The sequence below is a fragment of the Melanaphis sacchari genome, unplaced genomic scaffold, assembly GCF_002803265.2.
Source record: "Melanaphis sacchari strain LSU unplaced genomic scaffold, SCAv2.0 Contig11_pilon_pilon, whole genome shotgun sequence".
Classification (NCBI taxonomy): Eukaryota; Metazoa; Arthropoda; class Insecta; order Hemiptera; family Aphididae; genus Melanaphis; species Melanaphis sacchari.
Window position 1 is genome coordinate 517,276 of NW_020270469.1, and position 19,689 is coordinate 536,964.

General features: G+C 25.8%; 1 protein-coding gene across 4 annotated transcripts in view; it reads right to left on the reverse strand.

The window, feature by feature from the left end:
• Positions 1 to 9,662: 9,662 nt before the first annotated feature.
• Positions 9,663 to 19,689, reverse strand: part of LOC112604183 (monocarboxylate transporter 2) — a 310,370-nt gene continuing 300,343 nt past the window's right edge. For all 4 annotated transcript variants that reach the window (XM_025353101.1, XM_025353097.1, XM_025353100.1 and 1 more), the window contains 3 exons: positions 17,558 to 17,834; positions 14,528 to 14,909; positions 9,663 to 10,417 (listed from right to left, as the gene is read on the reverse strand). In XM_025353101.1, coding sequence (XP_025208886.1) covers positions 9,747 to 10,417; positions 14,528 to 14,909; positions 17,558 to 17,834 — 1,330 coding nt within the window. In that variant the 3' untranslated portion in view covers positions 9,663 to 9,746. The remainder of the gene's footprint in view (positions 10,418 to 14,527; positions 14,910 to 17,557; positions 17,835 to 19,689) is intronic.

Consider the following 19,689-nt stretch of genomic DNA (forward strand, 5'->3'; position numbering starts at 1 on the left):
AATACTTCGCACTTCGTCAGTCAGGTATATTATAATAATAAAACAAGTAGTTATTAAAATAAAAATAGCGATTTTACAGGAATATAAATTCTTGATCACTTTAAAAGAATGTAGGAAATGAAATTGCTTATACATTTATTTCAATAAAAATATTTTTAAAGCTCAGCTCTGATTAAAGCTTAGTTTTTAAAAAAAAAATAATTTTTATTAGATATTATTATAGTTCATAGTTTATTAATAACAGGTAACTTATTTATGCTACATAAAATATAATAAATAGACAAAGAAATAGATATGAAATATTATTAATTATTTTGTTTAATAGAGTATAATTACTTTGAATTTTTTTCCAATATCATTATGTATTATACGTTATTAAATATAAAAAAATACTGTATTACAAATCACCGAAAATTGACTTGGATATCAAAATTTATGTTGTTTATCATTACTGGTTTTACATTTATAAGAAATGTTATTTTAACGTGTCAATTAGGTGTCCTCATTGTATAGCACGTTTGAATAGAATTAAAAATACAACATTATTATTTTTTTTATATAGTTATTAATATTGTATAGGTATGGATGAAAGATTCAATATTAGTAAAATATATATATTACTTTATATTCAGTGAAGATCATTAAGTTTTATTTTTTTAAATATATTATTTTACTTAAAATAGAATCTATATGCTTGACGAAATTGAAAATCACATAAAATAATATACATTGATCGTAGAATTATTTGTGATCAGTCTTTGATAAAAAAAAAAAAAAGAAAATCCTACCAGAAATAAAATCCTATGAACTATGTTGCTGTCTGTGTCTGTTTTATTGTCTTACTCGTTTACTTAAAAAGTTTTATTATTAAAATAAATACCAATAAACTAGACCAACCTTACTAAAAGTTTTAAATTATTTAATAAGCCATTCGATATTTTATCAAAAGCTTTAATGTGTGTAATGATTAAAGTATATCAAAGCAAGTTGAGCGTTAAGATAAATTTGAGATTTTTTGGAGTAATATTTTTATTAAATGGTGTTTAAGGCGGGTAAATATATTACAACTGCAAAAAATTAACTAAATAACGTAATAGTTAAAATTCCTTTTTTTTTTTGGACTTAATTCACTAAACATACGAGTACAATTTATAAATTAATATAATAATAAGTATGTGTGTTAAAAAAGATGAATAATATATGACATGATATACATGAAAAAAAAAACAGCCACTCTATGGTGACACTTAAAATAATAATGCTAATACTCGTATTGTATGATTTTTATTTAAATAGTTAAATAATAGTAATATTTTATTTGCAAAAACTACTCGTATTATATTAAGTTATAGCTTAGGGATTATAAGACTATATACAGTTTTATTTTAAAAATGAATTAGTCACTGTTAGATTTTGTGACTCTAAATTACAGTATGGTCATAATGAAATAGTTTATTAACGATACGTTAAATGGTACTATTTATATGAAATAAACCAGAATAAATAGGCTTTAACTAAGATTCACTTTCGATAATATTTTATTGAGTATATAATAATATAATATACCGTATTTTATATAAATTTATAAAGGAAGTAATTTCATACTTTATTTTTAGTAAGATAGATTTAATCGGTTTGAATTCTTCGATATATTACATAATATTGTAATATATAATATTTTGTATAATATTATTGTAATATTTAAATTAGAAACGATCCCAATTTTCTTAGTTCTATCTTAACCTCTATTAAAATTAGTCTTAATTTGATGTCTCTCGATACTCGTAGAGAGTTAATTGATATATTCTTTATGTCAAAAATTCTAAGAGATACCTTAGACTGCTCAGACTTGCTACATCTCTTATACTTCCACGTCCCTACTTTTAATTTCCGAATCATACCTACATTAAAAATTCATTTTCATCACACTTCTTATGTCTTTAACAACTTTATTGACATATATCTAGTGTATGTAATAGGCTTAATCATTATGATATATTTGCATAATGATATTTATAAACAATGAAAATCCAACTCATTATACATATCGAAGTAATTTTTTACCATTCACTACACTTATAAGCTTTTTTATAAAAAAAATTATTATTCTAAAATGTATTATTTTTCTTAATTATTTTTTTCCGTTCTACTTGTCATTTAAAATGTATTATTAATTAGATACATCACTCTATTTTATATATATTGCATTGTACTACGGGCGTTTATTCAATAGATAAATAAATAAACATCACGTTAAAATGCAATAATTTGTACGCCAAATTATTTTTTTTTTTTTTTACTTCAGGGAGCGATTTTTGGAATCAGCTTTTAAAATATTAATCCATCTAGAGAAAATTCAGTAGAGAAAGTTTATATTTTCTAAAAAGTGAAGTACCTAGTAAGTATTTTATAAGACTTGTGTTACACGATCTGGTAAGAAGGACTGATATTATATAATAATGTGATATTCGTTTTGTAGATGGCGTTGTATAAAACGTCGAATAAACAATAAATAATATTAGTTTTATTTTGTGACTTAAATATTATTATAAAAATAAGAATATCTTAAACAATAATTATTATATTTCTTACAATATTACCATGGATAGTGTAATTATTTACAACTATATTGATCTAGCGTTAGAAAGCTTTTGTAGTGACAGGTCAGTGATTAAATTACGAAAAATAAAAAACAAAACCAATCTAAAATATTCACAAAGAGTATATCAAAAATGCTCGGCTGCTATTTTTTAAATCCACATCGATGTTAAAAAAGTTCTTTTAATGTAGACATTAAAATAAATAGGTAGGTAATTGGCATTTTTCATAATTATCTATTCAAATTAATTATTTGTAATTTTATTATTTATGCTAATATTTGAGTTTAAGTAGTCTTTTGCTACAATATGTAATTTAAACCTTAAATGAAAAAAAAAAAAAAAATGCTTAATTATTATTTCTCATCATATATATTTCTATCAAAAAATAAACTTTTTATTTATTTTATTTTTTTCATATATATATATTTTAATATAAAAAGGATATTAATTTTAATATATAGCAAGTTCGATGCACGTAAAATTAACTAAACAAATATTTACTCATTTTCTATCACGGACAAAATTAATTTCAAATATTGATTTAATGTGTTTCCCTACAATTAACAGTGCAAGAATTGTATGGAGAAGTTTAATATTATATTATAGGAAGGGAGGTGCGCATGGTTACTCATCATTAACTTCACGAGTGAAAGCGTGTACCTTTCGATTTAGTTATTAAAAGATGTTATTGTAATACTGTGGGTCAGTCATGAAAAAAAAAAAAATCATAGGTACTGTTAAATAACAAATATTAAGTAATATTGTAGGTGTGGCCAGTGAACTTCTTTCTATTCAAGCGTTCATGTCATTGTTGTTCTTTTTATTTATCTACATTTCTTTTTGTGTAACGCCACCATAGATTGTAATTTACTTTTAATCAATAAATAAATAAATTCTTAATTATTTTAATATATTATATTAAAAGAATCATAATAGGCATGTTAGTTACAAAACGTTAGATCTCAAACAAAAATTTAAAAAAATCACTGATATCAATTATTACAATATAGAATTTGTTTTATGTCTATGATTACATTATATTACTTTTTAACGTGAATACAATTAAATACATTTCAAATTGTATATTGTTGCATGTTAGAATTTAGTCTTCGTTTATTTTAGTTAAAATATTTGCAAGGAGGGGAATACAGATAAATATATGTATAACGGTTTTCTATTAAATTATGGTTTTGATATATTAATATAATTTGATTGATATATTTTTTACAATTTCAAACATTTCAATAATTTGTAATAAGTATGATTATATTTAAATAATATTATTCTTAGATTAAATAATTTTTTTATTTTTCAACATTTTGATGAAATTAACCAATTTAAATTTTTTGTATGATGGTAAAACATTGGTATTAAGTCATACAAATTTGTATGTGAATATTTCAGATATTACAACAAGAAAAGTAAAATTTAATTTTAAATATTTATTATTTAAATCTGTTATCATTTATTTCAGTTTTATTGTTATTTTTCATTGTAATATTTTCCACTTAACATTACTGATATACCAATTGAAGCAACAACATTCACTATGCACTATGGTATAGTACCTAATCATAGGGGTATTTAACTATATTTAAATGTAAAAAAGAAATATATATTGGAAATAATATATGTTTCCTTTAAGTAAGGCTTTTATAGAGTTATAAAATTAAATTAATCTGCATTTTAGTAAATAAATAAAAGAAAATTCAATGACGACACCAAAAATCAAGATTTTGATACAAATATGTCACTATTTAAATAAACTTTTCGACATATTGTTTTATTAATAGGTTATATTTTAGTTATATTTTGTAAATTATTTTTTCTGTAAAAATAAATAAAAAAAAAAAAAAAAATTGTTTAGTTATACAATTAATTTACATTTGAATACATACTTAAGAGTATATAATATTTAGTATATTATTTGCATTTTAAATCCAATTTAAAAATATTAACTTGAAATTACTTATTTGACATTATTATACATTTATACACAATAACATTATGAGTGTAGCGTTTATTTGTCTTATATTTTAAATGTGTAAACTATTAATTTTTTTTAAATTATTTAAACTAAAAAAAAAAAAAAAAAATACTTAATTGTACAAGTCGAAATAACATTTGGAATAAATAGTTAAATAATTTAAGTATTTTAAGTTTAGATGATTAGTTAATATTGAAATCTAACGAGGAAATAAATATTATCATAACGATTTCTGATTTCAAAATATATTGTATGTCTTAAAATAAAAGTAAGGAAAATCAATGGAAATTATATTGAAACAAATATCTTACGATGTATGAAGACACTAAAACTTATGCTGAAAGAATAAAAATTTAAAAATTAAAACAGATATTAATATATATATATATATATATATAGTACTCGTGTATTTAATATTACTTTACTAATACGGGCATCGATATATTATTAAAATGATTAAGTTTAAATTTAGGTTAGTACTGTTATTACTTTTTTTTTATGAGAACTTTGTGTTGAAATTAACTGAATGATATTAAAACTAGTATACTACCTATAACAGAATATTCAGACAAAGTTATTGAAAAGCTCAGGTATGTGTACAAATTATCATACATACAGGGTAGAGAATCACTACTACTCAGGTAATGGAATTATGACGAGCAAAATATGTTATATGCGTGAGTTGTAATAACAATTAGCCAAATTCAAATATCAATTATATTAATGTTATCTATAGATAGCATTCATATGGAGATTAATATGATGAATAAACACTATGGATAGGGAAATTCAATCACTTTCTCGGAAATGAGTCACTCTATTAGAATCCAAATTCATATGAGCACGGTAGCAGTTGAAATGTTCATACTAATTATGAATTAGTAATTAATATTTGTTACATCAGATTTTCAGTTCTAATTAAATTGTGTATTATTTTAATATATATATTTTTTTGTTTTTATTGAATTTCACATATCAATATTATTTTTTAAAAATTCCAATACGTGAAAAATCTTAAATACAATAAAATAAAATAAAATTTGAGTTTTAAGTAGAAGTTTATTAATTTAACCAAAAGTTAAAAATAATCCAAAATTTTAAATTTTTTACAATAATTTGGAGTAGAGCATTATTCTGATGTAACATTTCAAAGATTAATAACTCAGAACAAAAATAACATAATAGGTTTTCATCTATTTCAAACAACATCAATTTAGACATTTATAAGAGTTATAAAAAAAAAGGCTAAATCGTCTGAAAATGATTTAATATTTTACTGAAACAGAAACTGGGATAACAGAAAAAAAAATACATTAACATCACTGAGAGAACGATGCAACAAATACAATAATATTATATGAAATAATTAGATCACTAAACGTACCAAATAATAAAAAAATAAATATTCTGATATAATACTAAATTTTGGTATTATAATAATAACATACTATTTTGTATGAAACTTGCTGAATTTACAAAAAAACAATATTTAAACTTTCTGAAATTTTAAAATACGAAAGGTAAGAATATCTAATAACAATGATATTGAATATATTTATGAGAGATTAGTCAATACTAATTATTTTAATTTTTAATTTATTTTAATAGTCACAAATGTATCAGTATTTTTTTTTGGATTATGATTAGTTTTTTTAATTAAATGGAATGGATATCCTCATATCTAAAAACTCACACAATTCACAAGTTTCTTACTAATAATAACAGTATAATAGTATTATTTTGGATAGATAAAGAAAATTATAAAATTACCATAATAGTATTTTAAACGATTTATTTAATTGCGATATAATTTCTCCTGGATTATTCCCAATAATTTGATATAATCTGAATAATAAACACTGTTTAAGGAAAAAACAAAAAAGTTCTGCATTGTTTTTACCTCGTGTTTTTTACCAATTTAAATTTTAGTTTTATTAATTTATTTTTTATTACAAACATTTGACTAATAATTATTATTTATTATTATTTTAGTGATCATTTATTATAACTACAATTTGCTATATTACCAACATTGTATTAATTTAAGGTCTTACTCGCTTAAAATAATAACACTATTAAAAAAAAAAAAAAACTGAACATAGTATAACATACATAAATAGGTAATAGGTATATTACTTTTTTAATTTTTGAGTAAATTTATATTTTTAAGAAGGTACAGAAAACATTTATGGTTCGTTATAATTTGTAATTATTAAATGTTGTGTAATTTGTGTTATTAGCTAGTATCGATGTTTTACTATTCGATTATTAATGATTTATCAATGTATTAATTTTTTCGTTTGGACATATATTATTTGATCCAATCTGAAAAAAAAAGTTGGTATCAAGTGTCAAACATATTACAACTTTTACAAGTCTAAGTGTCAATTATAACCTCGAGAAAATGTAATAAAACCGATATTATGTGTCAGATGGGTTAACAAAGTATATAATATACGATTCCAATAATTGTACAGTACAAATTTTATTCAAATTCAATTTTAAATCGACGTTATCACAATAAACAGCGTGTTCACGCGACATAATCACTCGACATTAGTAATAAAACGTTATCCATAACCAATTCTTTTTAAAAAAAAAAAAAGACAAATATAAAAAACAAATTCACTTTTAGCATTCGTTACAATTTTATATAAAATGGTTACTACAATGATAATAACATTATGATGACGTATTATCTAGTTCAAACTATTTAAAATGCAATGCTTAATAACTATAGCAAAACACTAAATATACATAACTACGCTTAAGTCATTACATCATTAAGAAGCTGGCGAGTTAAGTGCTTGCCAAAAGTTATTGTCATTTGACTAAATAATAATGTAATACATACATTTAAGGACATGATACATAGGAGCCTATATAAACAGACTAACAAATAGTTTTTAATTTGAATTTAAATTGCTAAGATCAGTCTAGAATAAACCGTGTCTAAAAAATTACATTACATTGGTTTGAAAATACAATTATTAATATACTCTTTTACTTTTATCTATTCAAGGACGATTTAGATTTTTTTATTCAATTTCTGTGTATAAATATATATCCATAATTATTGTACTTCCTGAATCTGTAAAAAGTTAATATTTAAATATTGTTTGTCTTAACTTCATTCACTTCTAAAAAAATTAAATTGTTATAATATCATAATCGTGATAAAAAAAAAAAAAATATATTGCTATAAAATATTATCTACACAAAAAATATATTTTGCTAAATAAAATCGCACATAGGTTTTTACATAAGACGTATGTAAGCAATGATAACAAAATAAATAATTTAAATTACACATGAGGAACGAATTTCAAAATTTAGTTTTTTAATGTTCTTTTTAACAAATAGGTACGATGAAAAGGCTTTATCTTAATAGTTATTGATAAAATCATAATACTATGTAAGTATATGGATATAACGAAGACCTCTCGATACTTTCCTTCATTTATTATTTATATATGAAAAAATGAATAGGTATGATTTAATTAAATTAACTAAAAATATCGTGATGATATACTTATTAAACATAATTAATAGTTCCATTCAAAAATATCGTTTTATATTATGGATTTAAAATTTTTAATTTAAATACAAATATTAATTTAAAAAGTACAACTAATAAAAGTATTAGTTTCTTGATACCTAATTATATTTTTTATTTGTTGAACAAAGTTATCGAATACATGATAACATGAATAATAGATATAATAAAATAATAGATTATACCTAAATTGTTTTTTTCTTTTCATTGATAAGTTCACTTAGTTAATTTATAAATATATTCATTGTGTTTTTTAAACATTGAGTTCTAACTTTTTTTCACATAATATTAATATTTTGATTTATGATTGATCTGTAATATATCGTATGAATTATTGGAACGTATGGAAGTAATGTAATATTTAAAATTGTATAGTTTTACAATAATTAAGCACAAAGTACATACTAAAAGTATAAAGCAATTTTGGTTGTGAAATATTGAAATGTACTATATAGAAAAAATGGTTAGATGTTTTGTTTTCTGTTTTAATTTCAATCAGTTTTTATACTGAACTGTTTGCTTGATAATATAGGTGTATCGATCTCGTTAATTTAATTTGAAAAAAATTCTTGATAAACTATTTTAAACTAACAATATAATTCAATATCATCACACAGAATTATTAGGCATAATATGAGAACTAAGCTGTGGTAGAAAAAACAAATTATGATAAATAATGAACGAATAACGTAAAAATGCACAATAACAAATATCATAATATATGATCTACTAAATCACATTTACATACTATTAAAGTTTTATGTAAAATAATACAAAATGCGTATATGTGACGTTTGTAGTTTTTTTCACAATTCATATAATACGTTTATGTGTCAAGTTTTAGTAGTGTTATTCTTATTAAGTAGTAAAATAAAGTATATTGTACAATATAATATTACCATTAAAGTTATGAAAAATTGTATTGAAGTAACTAATCATAAACAAAAATATTTTTTTACAAATAACAGTAATAAATTAGTTAGATCACAGATTCAGCAAATGACACATAATAGTACTATATCATTATTATGTAATTAAATTATTTTATAAAATAATTTGACGATATTACTTATAATAATATCGTCTTTTATAATAGGATAAAATCGAAACCAAGCAAATTATTAGAAATAATAATACAATGTATATATGTTAATATGACGTCAATGCATTTCTATAATATTATCATGGTATAGATACCTAATAGATATCCGATATCAATTAATTATAAAAATTGAATTTAAGGGACAAAAATATGTAGTTTAGATAACTAATCGCTACTTTATCCATGTATAAATAAAAAAATAATTATATACAATCAAAAAAGTCCGATAACGTTAACTGTTTTTCGTTCGTTTTACATTCATTTAAAATATGTTCTATTTTTGATTACAAAAAAGATCACCACAAACATCTTAGTAATGCCGACGACGACAGAAATTTATACTGTTGTTATTTTGCAATTATTAATTTAAATAAAAGAATATAATAGAAAACAAATAAATAAAAATAAAAAAAAAAAAAATGAACACATATTCAACAATAATTATAAAAAAATAATAATAATATAACATATGGATATAAAATATTATTACGAGCGGTCGTTTTACACGGACGCCTCATCGATAACCGTGATCATCCTGCTGTTGTGTCCGGCAACCAACCGCCACTTGCCGCCCCTGGGCGTCTCTTCTTCCGCCTGTTTGGCTAAAGACCACCTGCGGCCTTTCCGGTCCATGATGACCGGCATTTCGGCGATCAAATTGTTCTCGAACTCACTCAGCATCAAGTAGTTTTCCACCTTGTTGCACGACGTGATGCAATCGCCAATATAGTCGAGGTCGTCGAGTAAGTTGTCGGGCAGATCCATGTCGGCGATGCCCTCTTCAGAGATACACGTCAGCTCGGGCTTGTCGTTGGGTCCACCGCCACCAACCACACCACCACTACCGCCACTGCCGCCACTGCCACTTCCGCCCATCATCAACCCCAAACCACTACCGCCGCCGCTTCCACTACCGATGAGCCCGACGCCCTGCATGTTTAAGGGTGGTTCCATTACCACTACTTCCTCGGGTTCGACAGTGAACGACAGCCTCCGACGCTGCGGACATGAGTCAGACACGCACAGCTTTTTCGTACCTGACTCGTTGTGCTTATGTCGGGCCACGTTCCGCCGATGTAGGTCAATGAAGAACATAGTCAGGCTGCCGAGTAACACGCACGCTGAGCTGAAGTAATAACCCGTCTTGGCACCGTAGCCAATGTTGATGTAACCTGAAATTTGATAAAAACGATTAAATAATAATAATTTATTATGAAAACACAGAAGTTGATTGTTTTGTTTTCTTTTAACCAGAAAAAAGTCTGTTATTACTAGGTTTTGTTAGTTTCACTCTTTTTCATTTTTGAACGTAAACAACACTACAGACGCACTACTTATAACACAGGTACAAGTTAATAATACACCCAAAGAATAAAATAATGGGGGAGTTTGGAAGAAAAGAAATCAATTCATTCACAGGTGAATGAAATTTATCTATCGCCATGATCCGAGCACACCCCTCCTCGCTATAACTCCAGTAACGCCAAAATCATACATTTTTTTACCATCACCGCATAGCATCTCATATAATTTGTGCTATCTTATAATTTTATTATTTATAATTTTTGTACCAATTTTTATTTTTATTTTTAACCGCGTATATAATGTAAAACAATGTGATTTTAAACTATAAAATGTAATATATATTTTTTTTAAATGCAACAACAAAAAATTAATGGTGAAGACTACTATATTATCTTATCTAAAGAAAAGCGATTACCTAATATTTCCTTTTCAGCATATAATATAATGGGGAATGGTAAACTTTTACAAATTTAATGTTATTTCCTACATATACATAGTGTTAACTCCTACAAAAGATGATAAAAAAGGATACCGCTTGTACCACTGAAAAAATATATCAAACTTGCAATATATTAATACATAATATTATACAAAAGTATTAACTTAAAAGTTAAAAAGAAAATTGTTTGAATAATATAAAAATTCAATAAAACAATAGTCATAACTCATAATAATTTTACGTTTATTTTTATGGAATACTTTGGAGATAAACTCTTAACGTAAAATTTCTCTGTGTATATATGTATTTAATTTTTTGCAGAAGTATAAATTCATATTTTTAAATGGTTTTTGTTTGTCCGTATTGAGTCGATACCATACTAATTACTATCGCTAATTTATTAACATTTTGTACTGCAAATGCCGATATGAACTTACAATATAGTATATAATATGGATATAATAACAGTCTTTAAGAATCATTATACACCGTATAAACACGCTCTTTTAAAGTGTTAGTATTTTATTTATTAATATTTTGAGCTTTTAAACTCCAAAAATTGTGAATTCAAATTATATCATTCTATTTTTTTTCAGATAAAAATTTAAAAAGATTATTGATTCAGGAGTTTACATTTGGCCTATACTTAATATACAAATTCATCAGTCATCAAATATATTAGTTCCTTCACGCATTCAAGAAATTTTTCAATAGTCGCCTTATATGTATACTCCAACGCCTAATTTATGTTTGACTAATCGCCGTATTTTATCAATTTATTTTTTTGGAGGGCGTTTAAATAATAAAATTGTCTAGTGTTATGACATAGTTCGAGTTCATATTAGATATTAAGACGATACCGGCAATAACCAAAAAGTAAACTGAAAATTAAATGTGTATATATGAACTAATTTAATAGACAGAGTAAAGATTATAATAATTTTAATTCATTATTTTAAAAACAATTATTATATATTTTTATTTTTATTTACATATTTATTTTGTTATAATAATACCTAATTTAAATAGGAAGTATTCATTATTCTTATTTTTTAATATCGGAGTAATACTGGGTACAATTATCACTGTACGAGATAAGTAAGCAGTATGAGTTTACACAGATTTAGTGTTCAATTTTTGAAAAGAGTTATTGGAACAAAAAAAGGGTTTATGGAATATCTATGTGAATATCGCAGATAGGTACAAGGTCGTCAGGATAAAAATTACACACCATAATAGTCTCATTAATTACGTGACTTGTGTAATACGTTCCGAGGTTTTTCTTTTTTAAATAAAAAGTGTAACCTAATACTTTTTTTTGTACCTCTTAATACAATTTTCTAAATAAAAAAAGAGGTTATTCTTTATTAAATAAAAAGTGTAACCTAATATGCTTTTTTTGTATCTCATAATACAATTTTCTAAATAAAATTAAAAAGTTTTGTAGAACACTGGTTTGGAATTCAACTTATTTTTGAAAAAAAAATCGAATATGAGCGTGAAATTTAATCGGTAAATGATATTTAACATTTAATGTCTATTTGATCACAAACTACACATCTACTAATATTGAATAATCAAAGCATTTAATTTTTTTTTTTTGTGTATATCTTTTTTAAGATTTTTAATGAAATATCTTGATTTTTAATCACTTAAAAATATTTAATCGTGTTAGTTGTGCTGAAATGATTGTGTTTAAACTTATAATCTTAGAAATAGTGAGGGATCCAGTCCTAGATAATGGGAGGAGGAGTGAATTTTGAAAATAACTTATAAACGTGTAAATTTTACTATAAAATCGAAAAATCAAAAAAAAAGGTTATCATCCCCCCTCTCCGAATTAAAATCTTACACCAATAACTTAAAATTTGTAATGAATTTTTTTTAATGAGTATTTTTCCTAAATAAAACACAGCTTATGGGGGGGGGATCTCTGCTCCCCCTAAATTCACCACTGCTTAGAAGACATTTAATTGTTCATGATGGTATTAAATTTGTATGTACCATATGTTATGCCAAGTTATCAAGAAATAATTATCTTGTTTAATTCTATGTTAATTGCAAAAAAAAAAATCTCACTAAATCATTCAATACACTCACACTAAAGTTACACCAAACATATTTCTTCAAAATATGCCAAATTTTATATTAACAGATCAAATAATTGCAAATAATAATATTTAACATTATCATTTAATTATGTGGGTCGATAATGATTTCAGTATGATTTATTTTAGCGTTGAAATGACTGAGAGTGTAGATTTATATGATAAATGGAGTGAGTCTTTTAGATATTTATACATTAGTTCTAACTTAAATAGTTAAATGAAAATGTTTAAAATGATATACCTAACTACATATAGAGTAAAAAAGACTTGTTTGATATTGGTTAGAAATCATAAAGGATTTATGAATTTAGGCTCATGTTTAAATAAACCATAAAATGGTATAAATATAATATTTTTTATAACCACACATTTTAAAACTTAAAAAAACTAAAATTACTAGATATTTTAAGATTTGAATCTCTGCCAATTACTAAATTAACTATAAAAGTCAAAGACACACAGTCCAAGCTACAGGTAGATGAGTGAATTTCTTTTATCTTAGAAGCACCATTTTATTCTACTTACGCAGACGTTATATATTATGTATAAGTTTATCCGCACCAAATGTTCGAAATAAAATTACCATATTATCGTGGAATTATACGTTTTGTGTAATGCGTACCCGAATCGATGCGTTCAACCCGAACTCAGCTGTGGTGCGTTATTGCGATACTACGATGGCTAACATTACACGTGATTTTATATACATATATATATATATATACATTTTAACTCGTATATATGTGAATTTTGCCGTATATAAATGCCGTACGGAATATATTATTATAACAAATGCTAGCAAGTGCAGTAATATGCGGGGTAATGCCACGAACGGTGTACGAGAACTAAATTTACGCGAGTATTATACCAATAACCCAATGATATTATATCATATATAACACGCATCTATGTATATACGTATAGGACGTATTTACTACGTCATTAGATCGCGAATAGATACCTTTTTATTTTTCAAAATACATGACTTCCTCCAGTCGTTAAATTTTATGACGCGCGGTCAAATATTATAATAAACGGCATCAGCTGTGCTCGTATAATAATAATAATAATAATAACAACAACAACAATGTTCGACGTGAAAGTTTTATGATTTATATTACTTCTGACGGACATGTGCACTTTTATGCGTCGTCTTTTATTATCGATTTCCAAAACCGGAATAAAAATTAAGAATCACTTAGACCTTAGATTCCGGGACGTATTCATAATCGTTATTAAATCGTATTATAAATCCTCTGCTCTATAGGGGTATCTCTATAATTATATCGTGTTCAAAGATCGAAATCAAAAATACTACTCACTCGTCACTACTCTCGATTGTTTTCATTTCATTCATGTTTAATATTGATCTATGTTGTATAATATAATAATTTTATGAAGGATTAAAATAATATGTAAACATGACTTACCGGAAATAGGTACTCCAAGAGCAATAGGAATGGCCTGCGAGCACTGGACGAAACCCCAGGTTCGGGCAAAGTTCCGTGCCCTGACTCGCTCGTACGTGTACATCTTGAGTGAGTAATGGTACCCACCGCAGAACATTCCATACACCCAGGCGAACATGACATACCCCTGTCGGTCCCCACGGACCGTAGTTAACGCCAGTATAGACACGCCACACATGAATACAGACGCCTGACACAAGTACTGTCTGGCGATTCGACACTCCACTGAGTTCCGAACGACGATCAACCCGAACGCCACGCAACCCACCGTCCACGCAAGTCCCATGTGCACTTGCAGCGTCAGTGCTGAATCTCCAAGTCCGTCTTCTTCAGCTTGGTGAGCCTGAAAAATCGATCGAAATTAATAGTTTCCAATCATTCATTTTTGGTAAAAGGTTTATGTTTGGGTCAGTGTTCCAACAATAGTCGTATTTCGTCAGCTGAAGACGTGTTGTTTTTAAGACCGATGAAATGAAATAGAAATTATTTTAAACCAACACTAAATTAAGAATATTATAACTGACCTGCACAAACACATACACACTTATTATTTACGCAATATATTTTTTATGTATGCACGCCAAGTTTATGGAAGGTTGATCCGAGAAACTATCAGTCCTTGTGTTTTGGTCGAGGAGGGGATGCTGCAGACATGCTACTACCATACAGGCGCAGTAATAATAGTACTTAATATTATGAACTATATATCGTATGATTAAAAGTACTAGTAACGTAGAAACGTATTAAACGACGGGACACATACGACTATACATAATAATATATTTTCCGGAGTCCATTAAAACCGAAACGATCGCAAAATACTTTACGAGATTTATATCATGTTTATTCTTTATATACATGTATATTATACTAGGATATGCACACGACTCCACACTCGGTCGAGTGCTTTACTACTATGCTTCGGTCGTTTATATTGCTCCACTACTACAACTAGGGCATAATATTATATACTACTACTGTACACACAAATACACACTCATTACAGTATAGTACTCTATGTGGTCTCTGGTTAATGTTTTTCACCGCAGGAATTCATTGGTCTCGTTTAATATTTTCTCAAAATAATAAAATTGATGTTAAGTCAATCTCGTATTCATCGTCATCGTATCTGCAATCAATGGTACACCTCTGAGATAGTATTAATAAATGTCCTTTCCTATCCCATCAATGTTATAGGTTACAGCAGGAAAGAGAGGCAGCAGTAAATTATTTTAACGATATTGACTGTAACTTGTATACATTTTCACATTTATATATCATATATAATAATGTAATGTGTGTGTAGATGAACTCATTGCACTCCGGGTATTACGCAATCAAAAATTATTTTATGCGTTCAAAATCCACAGTCGTAAACCGAACAAATAGCTTTAGCGTTATAAAAGCCCATAAAACAACTGCACGATTAATCCTTTTTTTTATATTGAACTGACGAACGAGTGCGCATAAATCGAGTACAGTTGTACGGCGGTGACACGATGAAAAACTTTACTTTTATCTTGTTTTTATCACTTAATTGCGCCTAAACATAAATCTTCTATTATTTTAAAGCGTACGTCTCACTGCTGTAATTTATTTCAGTTCATTTTATAGTACTTGACAGTCTTTTGAACTACTTTAGTATATTATTTTATATAATTTGACATGTCAAATAGTACCTTCTCGTGGTTTGGAATTCGTTACTTTATTTAAATTTTACTTAATTGAACATTTCGTCAATTTTATCACCGTCTATACCCTTTATTTTACATATTTTATACCCTATTTTAACTAAATATCACTACGCTCACGGCTATAACATTTAATACTACGTTTAATATAATTATGACATACAATCAAGTTTTTACGTTTATCTATTTTAATTTTCAACGTTATTTTTTGTTCGTAATTGAACACATGTTTTACAGTACTATTTCAAAACCGATCTTTAATAATTATTAAATTTGTTACAGTATCATATTTATATCATGTAAGTGTAATTGAATAATATGTGATTTTTTTAATATTTCATTGAATTAATAATCATCATTAGCATAAAAAAGTGCTAAAAAATTAATGAAAATGCACTTATGCTTATACAATTGTGGTACCTATAGATTTTGCTACGAGACAAAATTAAATGCGACAATGACTAGAATGTTATGTATTCAGTTTGGACGTTTTGATCACATGCGTGTCATGTGAAAAAAATACATAATACTTGAATAAACAAGTGAAGAGACAAAATACATAAGAGAAACTCGACTACCGTATAGCTTTACAGAATGCATACATGAAATTGATAACTACCGTCACAGTTGATTTGTCGTTATTTAATGTTTTGTAAGTAGTGCCATAGTGTGGTATGTGTATTAGTTCCAAAAATAAAACTCCAAAATGTAACTAATATGAAATATAATGACAATCGAAAAGCGTAACGTTGAGAACTTAAATTTTATTCCGATCACATTTATTGTGTTTGATAAAAGTTTAACAACTCCGGAAATATATTGATATCTTCTTTTCTCTTGTAGCATAATGCTACCACAGTTGTCTTATTACGTACAATTTACTAGCCACGTAAAGGCGATAACGTCAGTTATACATATATACAATGATATGGTATACCACGATATCTAACCATATACAAGGTTTCTAACAGTGGCTATTTTACAAACCACATTCAGAAGTTATAGCGATTACATATAAGATATAATAAAAAGATGAGTATAGTTTACTAATAAGTTTTAAATTAGATACCTACTGATAATTCAAACACAAAATTTAATTTTTAATATCTTTGCGTATGCATTTTAAGGATTTTGATGTTTGTAATATAATGGTCATGATTATGCACATAATATGTTTTTATAAATATTATAAACCCCGAACTAATATCTGAGTATACGGTTTACTTAACAAAATTTTCATTGAATACACATGTATGGTAATAATTAACCAATAATATGATAATCCAACTACGAAACTAACCAAGTAGAATATCGGAGTGTTAATTCCAAACGCACTAATACCGGTGGACACGAGTAGGATTCGAACGGTCTTGCTGCGGAGCGTGGTGAAATCAAGAAACGGCGGCCGGTCATCGTGTCGGTTTTTGTCCTTAATTTTCCGTTTTTGATTCTTCAGGTGCAAGATAGCCCGTCTCTGTGGGTGATACAGCGAAGCTGATCTGTAGCAAGTGCCCAACAAGAACGTAGTAAACACCGTGGCAGTGACTAGCTGGAGTCCAAGTCGCCAACCGATAGCGCTGTAATACAATCATATACACTGCGATTATTATAATATTACGGAATGGATAATCACAAAAATGCAAAATACGTTATATTATGTCGCTATAGTATTCATATAATAATACGGTTAATGCCGGGAAAAATTCTTACAAAGAAAAAATGGATTTTAATTTTTCAACTTTAATTTTCGATAGTTCTGTTGCTGATTTTCCTTGTTTTAATATTTTCATCATATGAATTTTACAACTATTTTTAGATAAAATATCTATTTATAATTTTTTTTTTTACCTTCTTTTAAAAAAATAGACGGAAAACTCAAACGCTTTCGAAATGAGTTACAATCCTGCGTACTGAATATAAAATTATATATAGTAAAATTTAATATTTTTGTTAAAATTTATAATTTTAGTAAAAATTTACAAGTATGCATAAGGATTACACTGATATTATAATATTATTATAAAAATTATAAATAAAGAATTCTCAATATTGTTCAAATTTCGTAATTTTGAATAAATAATAAATCTACATTAATCATAATTTATTATCGTTTAATTTTCCTACACCGATTTTATTCATACAATGTTACATGACTTGCGATTTTTATAAATTATTTTCTTTAACATTCTGACATATTATTTCTAATTAATAAAATTATAAACAATGGTAATTTTTTATTATGTTTAATATAGTTGTATTGTTTGAATTAAAAATATAAAAAAAAACATAGGACATCATTAGTTTTATCAGTTTTTAATTTATACTTAAATATAACTTAAACGCTTATTTTATGTAATTAGTAGTTATGTTTTTCAGAGAGGTTTTTTACGTGACACTTCATATTGGAAAATTAACAACTACATAAAGGAATTGAATATAAATTGATTATAAATATATAAGATTTTTATATAAAAAAATCATTTACAAAGTTTTGGAACATTAATGATAATATTTTTGTGTAAATCAACATTTGATCAGTTAAGTTTTCTAATGTAATCATTTTTGCTATACAGTAAAACAAATAATTTTATAAACATTTTACAAACCAAGCTGAATAAAAACATATTAGAAAAAAGGCGAATATCCAGTGCAGTTTAAACAGGCACTTTTAACATTGAAAGCTGAGTTATTGATTTTACAATGATATATGCTTACATGATTTTTTTTTTTTTATTTGAATAGCGTGTAAAAATATGGAGAGGAGATCATGGAAAATCGCAAAATAACAGTAAAATAACTTATAAGCTAGTGTGGTTTTACATAAATCTTGACCATTTTTGGCTTGGCTCCGCTCAGAATCGTTTTTCGTGATTTATCACGGTTTTCAAGTGTAAATAAAACACCAAACTCCCGTATCAGCACTTCTTAAATAATATTGTTTGCTGTTATCTTCGTATAGGAATATTATTAATACATCATATTCAACGAAAATATCAAACTAAAAGGTTTTGAGTTTGAACAAATTCTTATAATTCTATGATAGTTGAGTAGAGAACTTACTCTCATCGTTAAGCTTTGATGAGTTAGAAATGTATATTTAATGATATTAAAATTAATGATTGTACATCTTTTACACTTAACTTCTGGGATATATTTTTTTTAAATGTATAAATAATCTTAATAAAAGTAAAAAAAAAAATATTTCTATGATTGAACGTCAACGATTTTTTTGTCGTTAATGTATTATTAAAACTTTTTTGTAGCGAATGAAATTTAAATTTTTAACAAATGTAGTATTTGCTATTCTTTCATATTTAGTAGGAATGATGATATACTTCTGCTAAGTTTTATTGCATTTAGTAAGATTTTTCTATGAATTATGTATCATTAATTATAGATATAAACTTCGATGATGTTTGTAGTACTGTGATA